The sequence below is a fragment of the Ranitomeya imitator genome, chromosome 5 (genome assembly GCF_032444005.1).
Source record: "Ranitomeya imitator isolate aRanImi1 chromosome 5, aRanImi1.pri, whole genome shotgun sequence".
Classification (NCBI taxonomy): Eukaryota; Metazoa; Chordata; class Amphibia; order Anura; family Dendrobatidae; genus Ranitomeya; species Ranitomeya imitator.
The window spans coordinates 120,228,472-120,240,665 of record NC_091286.1 but is presented as its reverse complement, the minus strand read 5'-3'; the positions used below and the strand labels follow the sequence as shown (position 1 = coordinate 120,240,665).

Below are 12,194 nucleotides of genomic sequence, written 5' to 3'. Positions count from 1 at the left end.
AGGACTGTGTTCATGCTTTGTGCTGGCAGACTGTGTTCAAAGGATTTACTGTTTGTGCTGGCTGACTGCGATAATTGCATTCACTGTTTGTGCTGGCTGACTGCGTTCACCATTGATGCTGGCTGACTGCAATAACTGTGTTCGCCATTTGTGCTGGCTGACCTCAGTCACTGCGTTCATCATTTATGCTGGCTAACTGAGATGACTGCATGCACCATTTGTGCAGGCTGACTGCAATCTCTGCATTCACGGTTTGTGCTTGCTGACTGTTCACGGAGTTCACTATTTGTACAGGTTGACTGTGCTCACTATTTGTCCTGGCTGACTGCAATAACTGTGTTCATCATTTGTACAGGCTGACTGCGATCACTGCGTTCACAGTTTGTGCTGGCTGAATACGTTCACAATGTTCACTTTTTGTGCTGGCTGTGATAATTGCGCTCACTGTTTTTCACAGTTTTCAACTCCTGACCAGCTGCTCCTTACCTCTGCCAGGGACTTTTCCAATGACTCATGTGTCATACATGGAACATTGACCTCCTGTTTCTACCTAGAGCTTAGAAGGATTCAGCTAGTTTGTTTTTCACGTGATATCACAGAAACTAATGGAAATGAGGATAATTAACTGGGTAGAAAGGCAAAATGAGCAGTTGTAAGTACACAGTGCTATATAATTTGGTGATTTCAATATATTAAGAGGATAAATACTTTTATGGGAGGAGAAATGCTTCTTTAAGCTGTGTATAAAGTAAATCAACCGGATAGGTTTTCTCTTATCCCTATTCCAACAATCCTCCTTTGTGAGTATAAAAATAAAAATAATGACACTTACACCTTAAGTTTGAAGTCTGTTGGATTCTAAATATAACACTTTTAATTTCTGCAGCACAAGATGAAGTATTTGAGTTCCCGCCCTTTGCAAGAGACAATCAAGATCTAGATGGACGAGCGATCACTTTGGTGACTGGATCTTCTAGGAAAATTTCAGTACGATTACAGAGGGCAACAACCAGCCAGGCGACACAAACAGATCCAGTGTGGCCTGATTCTGGCTGGAGTGACACAGGTTCTCATACCTTTCCTAAGATGAAATGCAAATTTTATAGTAAGTCAACAAAGAACAAAGGTTTCGCTAAATGGGAGAATGAAAAGACTAACATGCATCCAAATATGGATATCATGGAAGTACAGATAATGGAGCAGCTTCAAGACCACAATGGCATAGAAACCAAGGAAGAATTGAGCAGTACTGAGGTATAACAATATATAAATCTGCATCAATATCAAAATGGAAGTTAGTTAATGTATCTTGCTTATCTGCTGGGATCATTAAACTATAGGAATAAAGTGCAGACATCAGAACATTGTGCAGAAGGTGCTATAGACAGAAGTCTCTGCAGTTGCATGCTATGGAGCCACAGTGACTCTGTGGGTCACCATATGGTGTTTTAAGTTGTGCCATGGTGTACCCATTTTGTCCACAATCAGAGCCATACAGAGGTACAGCAGGACCTCACAGTCATCGATGGGTGCTTTATTATGGCCATGCACAACCAAGAGGATGCATTGAGCTATAATACAGTCAGGGTCTAAAGCAAAGCTACAGTGCAAGCCACCCCATACCACTAAATGGAAGTGATCTATCCCAACGAAAATGCATAGTAATTATTTGGATTGCAGATTATTAACTCATGGAACATGCAAACTGTTGTTGCTTTTAAAGATACAGGGAACAATTTATGAAGGCTAGCGTTATAAGCCGTTCTTGATCTTGTAACCTGCTGGAGTAAATTTTATTAAGAGGTGCATGTCTTTTAACAAATTTGGAGCTGTACGTTCAGGAGATAATTAAATCTACCCAGACCCAACCCACTTTTTCGGTTATAGTATGATTTATTTGTCAAAATGTGTTATATCCCAACCTCTGTTGCTAAATCTCAGCCATTTAGACTTCTAGGCACAAACAGGTTAAAAGTCACAATATTTTTTACAAACATTTAGGACACAAATTATGAGAGCTTTTTCAGATCATATTACTAGTATAGAGGGGAGGATAAAGTCCCCCATTGTCATTGATAATCTGCAATGTGTTTATTAATACAAGGATTATTTCGAGATGGCATCCATATTGAATGAGCTGTAGGAAGTTGTAGAAAGTAGAAAAAGTCACCTATTAATAATTTTTATTAATAAATACAAATATCCTGTTTGATGTCACATTGAGCAGTTACAGTAGTGCTTGAAAGTTTGTGAACCCTTCAGTGATTTCCATATTTCTGCATAAATTTTACCTAAAATTACAATTAATTTTCACACAAGACCTAAAAGATAAATAGAAACAAACCAAACAAATGAGTTACAAAATCAGTCTTTGTAATTTTTTAAATGAGGAAAATAATTCAATATCACATGTCTGTGAGTGATAAAAGTATGTGAACCTTTTCTTTCAGTATTGGTTGTGGCCCATTTGTGCAGGAATACAGTGGGGAAAAAAAGTATTTAGTCAGCCACCAATTGTGCAAGTTCTCCCACTTAAAAAGATGAGAGAGGCCTGTAATTGGCATCATAGGTAGACCTCAACTATGAGAGTCAAAATGAGAAAATAAATCCAGAAAATCACCTTGTCTGATTTGGCAAGATTTATTTTGCAAATTATGGTGGAAATAAGTATTTGGTCATTAACCCCTCTGTGACCTTAGACGTACTATCCCGTCGAGGTGCCCTGGGCTTATCTGACCCTGGACGGGATAGTACGTCATAGCCGATCGGCCGCGCTCACGGGGGGAGCGCGGCCAATCGCGGCCGGGTGTCAGCTGCTTATCGCAGCTGACATCCGGCACTATGTGCCAGGAGCGGTCACGGACCGCCCCCGGCACATTAACCCCTGGCACACCGCGATCAAAGATGATCGCGATGTGCCGGCGGTGCAGGGAAGCACCGCGCAGGGAGGGGGCTCCCTGCGGGCTTCCCTGAGACCCCCGCAGCAACGCGATGTGATCGCGTTGCTGCGAGGGTCTCCTCACCTCCCTCCCTGCTCGAGCCCCGGATCCAAGATGGCCGCGGATCCGGGTCCTGCAGGGAGGGAGGTGGCTTCACAGAGCCTGCTCAGAGCAGGCACTGTGAAGCAGCCTGCACTCCTATCAGATCAGTGATCTGACAGAGTGCTGTGCAAACTGTCAGATCACTGATCTGTGATGTCCCCCCCTGGGACAAAGTAAAAAAGTAAAAAAAAAATTTTCCAAATGTGTAAAAAAAATAAAAAAAAATATTCCAAAATAATGAAAAAAAAAAAAAAATATTATTCCCATAAATACATTTCTTCATCTAAATAAAAAAAAAAAACCAATAAAAGTACACATATTTAGTATCGCCGCGTCCGTAACGGCCCGACCTATAAAACTGGCCCACTAGTTAACCCCTTCAGTAAACACCGTAAGAAAAAAAAAAAAAAAACGAGGCAAAAAACAACGCTTTATTATCATACCGCCGAACAAAAAGTGGAATAACACGCAATCAAAAAGACAGATATAAATAACCATGGTACCGCTGAAAGCGTCATATTGTCCCGCAAAAAAAGAGCCGCCATACAGCATCATCAGCAAAAAAATAAAAAAGTTATAGTCCTGAGAATAAAGCGATGCAAAAATAATTATTTTTTCTGTAAAATAGTTTTTATCGTATAAAAGCACCAAACCATAAAAAAATGATATAAATGAGGTATCGCTGTAATCGTACTGACCCGAAGAATAAAACTGATTTATCAATTTTACCAAACGCGGAACGGTATAAACGCCTCCCCCAATAGAAATTCATGAATAGCTGGCTTTTGGTCATTCTTCCTCACAAAAATCGGAATAAAAAGCGATAAAAAAATGTCACGTGCCCAAAAATGTTTTCAATAAAAACGTCAACTCGTCCCGCAAAAAACAAGACCTCACATGACTCTGTGGACCAAAATATGGAAAAATTATAGCTCTCAAAATGTGGTATTGCAAAAAATATTTTTTGCAATAAAAAGGGTCTTTCAGTGTGTGACGGCTGCCAATCATAAAAATCCGCTAAAAAACTCGCTATAAAAGTAAATCAAACCCCCCTTCATCACCCCCTTAGTTAGGGAAAAATAAAAAAAAATGTATTTATTTCCATTTTCCCATTAGGGCTAGGGTTAGGGCTAGGGCTAGGGTTAGGGCTAGGGTTAGGGCTAGGGTTAGGGCTAGGGTTAGGGCTAGGGTTAGGGCTAGGGCTAGGGTTAGGGCTAGGGTTAGGGTTAGGGCTAGGGTTAGGGCTAGGGTTAGGGCTAGGGTTAGGGCTAGGGCTAGGGTTAGGGTTAGGGCTAGGGTTAGGGCTAGGGTTAGGGCTAGGGTTAGGGCTAGGGTTAGGGTTAGGGCTAGGGTTAGGGCTAGGATTAGGGTTAGGGTTGGGGCTACAGTTAGGGTTGGGGCTAAAGTTAGGGTTAGGGTTTAGATTACATTTACAGTTGGGAATAGGGTTGGGATTAGGGTTAGGGGTGTGTCAGGGTTAGAGGTGTGGTTAGGGTTACCGTTGGAATTAGGGTTAGGGGTGTGTTTAGATTAGGGTTTCAGTTATAATTGGGGGGTTTCCACTGTTTCGGCACATCAGGGGCTCTCCAAACACGACATGGCGTCCGATCTCAATTCCAGCCAATTCTGCGTTGAAAAAGTAAAACAGTGCTCCTTCCCTTCCGAGCTCTCCTGTGTGCCCAAACAGGGGTTTACCCCAACATATGGGGTATCAGCGTACTCAGGACAAATTGGACAACAACGTTTGTGGACCAATTTCTCCTGTTACCCTTGGGAAAATACAAAACTGGGGGCTAAAAAATAATTTTTGTGGGAAAACAAAAAGATTTTTTATTTTCACGGCTCTGCGTTATAAACTGTAGTGAAACACTTGGGGGTTCAAAGTTCTCACAACACATCTAGATAAGTTCATTGAGGGGTCTAGTTTCCAATATGGGGTCACTTGTGGGGGGTTTCTACTGTTTAGGTACATTAGGGGCTCTGCAAACGCAATGTGACGCCTGCAGACCAATCCATCTAAGTCTGCATTCCAAATGATGCTCCTTCCCTTCCGAGCCCTCCCATGCGCCCAAACGGTGGTTCCCCCCCACATATCGGGTATCAGCGTACTCAGGACAAATTGGACAACAACATTTAGGGTCCAATTTCTCCTGCTAACCTTGGAAAAATACAAAACTGGGGGCTAAAATATAATTTTTGTGGAAAAAAAAATATTTTTTATTTGCATGGCTCTGCGTTATAAACTGTAGTGAAATACTTGGGGGTTCAAAGCTCTCACAACACATCAAGATGAGTTCCTTAGGGGGTCTACTTTCCAAAATGGTGTCACTTGTGGGGGGTTTCTACTGTTTAGGTACATTAGGGGCTCTGCAAACGCAATGTGACGCCTGCAGACCATTCCATCTAAGTCTGCATTCCAAATGGCGCTCCTTCCCTTCCGAACCCTCCCATGCGCCCAAACGGTGGTTCCCCCCCACATATGGGGTATCAGCGTACTCAGGACAAATTGGACAACAACTTTTGTGGTCCAATTTCTCCTGTTACTCTAGGGAAAATACAAAACTGGGGGCTAAAAAATAATTTTTGTGGGAAAAAAATTTTGTTTTATTTTTATGGCTCTGCATTATAAACTTCTGTGAAGCCCTTGGTGGGTCAAAGTGCTCACCACACATCCAGATAAGTTCCTTAGGGGGTCTACTTTCCAAAATGGTGTCACTTGTGGGGGTTTTCAATGTTTAGGCACATCAGTGGCTCTCCAAACGCAACATGGCGTCCCATCTCAATTCCTGTCAATTTTGCATTGAAAAGTCAAACGGCGCTCCTTCCCTTCCTAGCTCTCCCATGCGCCCAAACAGTGGTTTACTGCCACATATGGGGTATCAGCGTACTCGGGACAAATTGGACAACAACTTTTGAGGTCCAATTTCTTCTCTTACCCTTGGAAAAATAAAAAATTGGGGGCAAAAATATAATTTTTGTGAAAAAATATGATTTTTTATTTTTACGGTTCTGCATTATAAACTTCTGTGAAGCACTTGGTGGGTCAAAGTGCTCACCACACATCCAGATAAGTTCCTTAGGGGGTCTACTTTCCAAAATGGTGTCACTTGTGGGGGGTTTCAATGTTTAGGCACATCAGTGGCTCTCCAAACGCAACATGGCGTCCCATCTCAATTCCTGTCAATTTTGCATTGAAAAGTCAAATAGCGCTCCTTCCCTTCCGAGCTCTCCCATGCGCCCAAACAGTGGTTTACTGCCACATATGGGGTATCAGCGTACTCAGGACAAATTGGACAACAACTTTTTGGGTCCAATTTCTCCTGTTACCCTTGGTAAAATAAAACAAATTGGAGCTGAAGTAAATTTTTTGTGTAAAAAAGTTAAATGTTCATTTTTATTTAAACATTCCAAAAATTCCTATTAAACACCTGAAGGGTTAATAAACTTCTTGAATGTGGTTTTGAGCACCTTGAGGGGTGCAGTTTTTAGAATGGTGTCACACTTGGGCATTTTCTATCATATAGACCCCTCAAAATGACTTCAAATGAGACGTGGTCCCTAAAAAAAAATGGTGTTGTAAAAATGAGAAATTGCTGGTCAACTTTTAACCCTTATAACTCCCTAACAAAAAAAAAAATTGGTTCCAAAATTATGCTGATGTAAAGGAGACATGTGGGAAATGTTACTTATTAAGTATTTTGTGTGACATATCTCTGTGATTTAATTGCATAAAAATTCAAAGTTTGAAAATTGCGAAATTTTCAAAATTTTCGCCAAATTTCCGTTTTTTTCACAAATAAACGCAGGTACTATCAAAGAAATTTTACCACTATCATGAAGTACAATATGTCACGAGAAAACAATGTCAGAATCACCAGGATCCGTTGAAGCGTTTCGGAGTTATAACCTCATAAAGGGACAGTGGTCAGAATTGTAAAAATTGGCCTGGTCATTAACGTGCAAACCACCCTTGGGGGTAAAGGGGTTAACAAAAGTTCATCTCAATATTTTGTTATATATCCTTTGTTGGCAATGACAGTGGTCAAACGTTTTCTGTAAGTATTCACAAGCTTGGCCCACACTGTTGGTGTTATGTTGGCCCATTCCTCCATGCAGATCTCAACTCCCCCCCAAAGGTTTTCTATGGAGTTGAGATCTGGAGACAGGCTAGGCAACTCCAGGACCTTCATATGCTTCTTACGAAGCCATTACTTCGTTGCCCTGGCGGTGTGCTTGAGATCAGTATCATGCTGATAGACCCATCCACGTTTCATCTTCAATGAGCTTGCTGATGAAAGGAGGTTTGCACTCAAAATTTCACAATACATGGTCACATTCATTCTTTCATGTACCCGGATCAATCATCCTGGTCCCTTTGCAGAGAAACAGCCCCAAAGCGTGATATTGCCACCCCCATGCTTCACAGTAAGTATGGTGTTCTTTGGATGCAACTCAGAATTCTGTCTCCTCCAAACACGACGAGTTCTGTTTCTACCAAACAGTTCTACTTTGGTTTCATCAGACCATATGACATTCTCCCAATACTCTTCTGGATAATCCAAATACTCTCTAGCAAACTTCAGATGGGTCCAGACATGTACTGGCTTAAGCATGGGGACACATCTGGCACTCCAGGATCTGAGTCCCTGGGGCATAGTGTGTTACTGATCGTAGCCTTTGTTATGGTGGTCCGAGCTCTATGCAGGTCATTCACTAGGTCCCCCCGTGTGGTTCTGGGATTTTTGCTCACCGTTCTAGTAATCATTTTGACCCCATGGGGTGAGAGCTTGCGTGGAACCCCAGATCGAGGGAGATTATCAGTGATCTTGTATGTCTTCCATTTTCTTATTATTGCTCCCACAGTTGATTTCATCACACCAAGCTGCTTGCCTATTACAGATTCAGTCTACCCAGCCTGGAGCAGGGCTACAGTTTAGTTTCTGGTATCCTTCGATGGCTCTTTGTTCTTCACCATAGTGGAGTTTGGAGTGTGAATGTTTGATGATGAGGACAGGTGTCTTTTATACTGATAACAAGTACAAACAGATGCCATTACTACAGGTAATTTTTGGAGGACAGAGTAGTCTCTTAAAGAATAAATTACAGGTCTGTGAGAGACAGAAATCTTGCATGTTTTTAGGTGACCACATACTTATTTTCCACCATAATTTGCAAAATAAATCTTGCCAAATCAGGCAAGGTGATTTTCTGGATTTGTTTTCTCATTTTGACTCTCATAGTTGTGGTCTACCTATGATGTCAATTACAATCCTCTCTCATCTTTTTAAATGGGAGAACTTGCACAATTGGTGGCTGACTAAATTCTTTTTCCCCCACTGTAACTCCACCTATACGTAATTGTTGATTAGTCCTGCACAATGGCTTTGAGGAATTTTACTCCATTCCTTCCTACAAAACTTCTACAACTCTGTTATACTGGTGGGTTTTCTCCCATGAACTGCTCCCTTCTGGTCCTTCCACAACATTTCTATAGGATTAAGGTCAGGGATTTGACGTGGTCAGTCGAAGACTTTAACTTCCTTCTTCTTTAACTATATTTTTGGCATAACAACACATGTGCTTTGGGTTATTGTCTTGTTGCATGACCCACATGCTCTCATGGACAGATGTCCTGACATTCTTCTTTGCTGGTATTATTCAGTATTCTTTGTTCCATTATACGGGTTCTCCAAGAAATTGAATAAAAAAAATAAATATAATACATTTAATTGTTACTAATTTTACTAAGTACCCTTAATTACCTTTATTTGGCAAAAAGGTGATCTTTAGTGAACTGTCAAGATTTTAAATATGTCAGCTGCCATAGCAGTTTCCAAGCCGTCCCACATGTGACATATTACGATGAGTTGCGTAAAGATAAAGACATCCGTTTGAGACAGATGTTGGATGAGAGCAGTGTCCTTCAGGTATGATGAACTCATATTTCTCTGTTCACTGAACCTGACAGGACAGGACCAGCTGAGCAGCAGCAGAGCAACTAACTCAGAAAAAGATAATCTTTCTTTGCCTGACTGAGAACATTTATCTCAGTCGTTCTGACAGGCTTATTGGAGCACAGGAGGACGGAGCTGCAGGAAAAATAATACAAACTGTCTTGGGTCGGCCCAAGCATTTCTGTTCAGTACGTGACAGAATCCTCAAGGTATTGTGAGTATCCTGAGTGAAAATGCGAAGACAGTCCATTAAATAAAGATAACATTTTTTTGCAAATGTTTTGCTAAATAAAGATACTTGGTAAAATTTTTAATATTTAAATGTATTTTATTTATTTTATTCAAGTTCTGAGAGAACCCCTTTAATAATGGCAAGCTACTCTAGCCTACATGCAGAAAAACAGGCCCAAGCAATGATATACCACAACGATGTTTCAAAGATCTTATGAGGTTTTTATGCTGTAATGTAGTAGTTTTCTTTCTCCAAACATAAACCAAAAATCTCTATGTTGGCACATTCATCCATGAAATACTGTGCCTTTTGGCTTGTCTAGGTGATCATTAACAAACTACCGACAGGCAGCAATGTTCTTTTTGGAGGGCAGTGGGTTTCTGATTACAATCCAGCCATGAACAGCCTTGTTGTTCAAGATTGATGATAGAATCATGTGACAGAGGCCTTTTGTTGCTTAGCGGTTACATTTGGTTCCTTTGTTAGCTCGCAGACTATTATATGCTTTGCTCGTGGAGTGCTATTTGATAGTTGACCATTCCTGAGAAGGGTATTATTGATCTTGAATTTCCTCCATTTGTACACAATCTTCCTGAATGTGGATTATTAGAGTCAAAACTGTTAGAGACAGTTTTGTAACCTTTTTACTTCTGATGAGAATCAACAACTGTTCTTGTATTGGTCCTCAGAAATCTTCTTTGCTCATGCCATGATAAAATTCCACAAACATGTGTTGTGAAAATCAGACTTGATACATCCCAGTTCTTGAAATAAAACAGTTCACCCTCTCAAACCTGGTAGTTATCCCACTGATTGAAAATAATAGCTTCTGTAATTTCAACTGCAAGTTATCTTTTAATCCTAAAGGATCAAATACTTTTGCCACTCAGACACTGAATTGGATCATTTTTCCTCATTTGTTTGGTTTAGTTCTCTTTATCTATTATTGAGACTCGTGAAAATCAACTGTTAGAACTTGTGAATGCAGTAAGCTACATTTGGATTATAAGATGCACTCCCATTTTCCATTAAAAATTTTTTGGGAAAAAGTGCGTTTTATAATCTGAAAAATACAGTAAATTTATGCAGAAATATAAAAAACTCTGAAAAGTTTCAGCAACTTTCAAGCACCATTGTGCAAAACCACATCTAAGAGTAGCTCTATACATTAAAATTCTCAACAGTTCACATTCCGATACACTACTGTAAATGATTTAGCTAGTTATCGATAAAAAAATTAGTGATTTCTCTGTTTTGATTTATTGCAATCTGAGTCCTACAGTATCTCTTTTTCATATTATATGCTATACTATGTTTTATCATGATTACATTCTATATGTTGACAGGACCGTTGAATCTTTGGTTTCTTCTAAAGACGAAAGAAACTGGCAGAGAACTGAAATTTCTTTAAATGGGCGAGAAAGTGGCCCGGGCTACCTGGCAATGAGAAGAAAGTCCTAGAACAGATGTTTGGTGAAATGCACTATTGGACTCCATGAGTTACAAATTAACTTTTGTCACTGAAAAATGAAGTATGGCAACAGTTGGAAGGACGGCACAAACAACTACTTGACTTTTACAGTTGACCTTGGTCACTTCTACAGTTGGTCACGTTGAGTGCTTGACTCCACGAAAATCCAGCATTTTTTTTGTACATAACAGCTTTAGGTTTGTAGAGACTGTGTATTACTACTTGATTGGTATTTATTTTAGTCGAGCAAATGAGGAGTCAAGCAATATTATTTAATAATTATCACACCCAAGGATGTAGTCCGCAGTGTCACCCTACTGGTAGCTGATTTTTTCATGCGATTCCTGCTGGTGACATTCAGACATCATATTATTCTCACATAGAGATGCAAATACCGTATATACTCGAGTATAAGCCGACCCGAGTATAAGCCGACCCCCCTAATTTTGCCACAAAAAACTGGGAAAACTTATTGACTCGAGTATAAGCCTAGGGTGGAAATGCAGCATTTACCGGTGAATTTCAAAAATAAAAATAGATCATTATTTCCCCATAGCTGTGCCATATAGTGCTCTGCACCGTTCATATTTCCCCATAGGTGTGAACCATATAGTGCTCTGCACCGTTCATTGTGCCCCCTAGCTGTGCCATAGACGGTGCTCTGCACCGTTCATTGTGCCCCATAGATGTGCCATGTACGGTGCTCTGCACCGTTCACTGTGCCCCATAGCTGTGCCATATACGGTGCTCTGCACCGTTAACTGTGCCCCATAGCTGTGCTGTGCCATATACGGTGCTCTGCACCGTTCACTGTGCCCCATAGCTGTGCCATATACGGTGCTCTGCACCGTTCACTGTGCCCCATAGCTGTGCTGTGCCATATACGGTGCTCTGCACCGTTCACTGTGCCCCATACATAGCTGTGCTGTGCCATATACGGTGCTCTGCACCGTTCACTGTGCCCCATAGCTGTGCTGTGCCATATACGGTGCTCTGCACCGTTCACTGTGCCCCATAGCTGTGCTGTGCCATATACGGTGCTCTGCACCATTCACTGTGCCCCATAGATGTTCCACATAAATTTGTGCCGCTGCTGCTGCTGCAATAAAGAAAAAAAAACACATACTCACCTCCCTTGATTGCAGCTCCCGGCGTCTCGTTCCGGCGCCTCCATCTTCCCGGCGTCTCTGCTCTGACTGATCAGGCAGAGGGCGCCGCGCACACTATATGCGTCATCGCGCCCTCTGCCTGATCAGTCAGAGAGCAGAGACGCCGGGAAGATGGAGGCGCCGGCCGGGAAGATGGATCGGCGCCCGGCGGCTGGAACGAGGACAGGTGAATATAACATACTCACCTAGTCCTGGCGATCCTCGCGCTGTCCCCTCCTGTCTTCGGTGCCGCAGTTTCTTCCTCTATCAGCGGTCACCGGCACCGCTGATTAGAGAAATGAATAAGCGACTCCGCCCCTATGGGAGGTGGAGCCGCTTATTCATTTC

General features: G+C 41.5%; 1 protein-coding gene across 1 annotated transcript in view; it reads left to right on the top strand.

The window, feature by feature from the left end:
* Window positions 1-11,801, top strand: part of RASGRP3 (RAS guanyl releasing protein 3) — a 168,886-nt gene extending 157,085 nt beyond the window's left edge. Inside the window, exons 16-17 of the mRNA XM_069769109.1 lie at window positions 887-1,254; window positions 10,574-11,801. Of these exons, the coding sequence (XP_069625210.1) occupies window positions 887-1,254; window positions 10,574-10,582 (377 nt within the window). The 3' untranslated portion in view covers window positions 10,583-11,801. The remainder of the gene's footprint in view (window positions 1-886; window positions 1,255-10,573) is intronic.
* The last annotated feature ends 393 nt before the right edge of the window (window positions 11,802-12,194 follow it).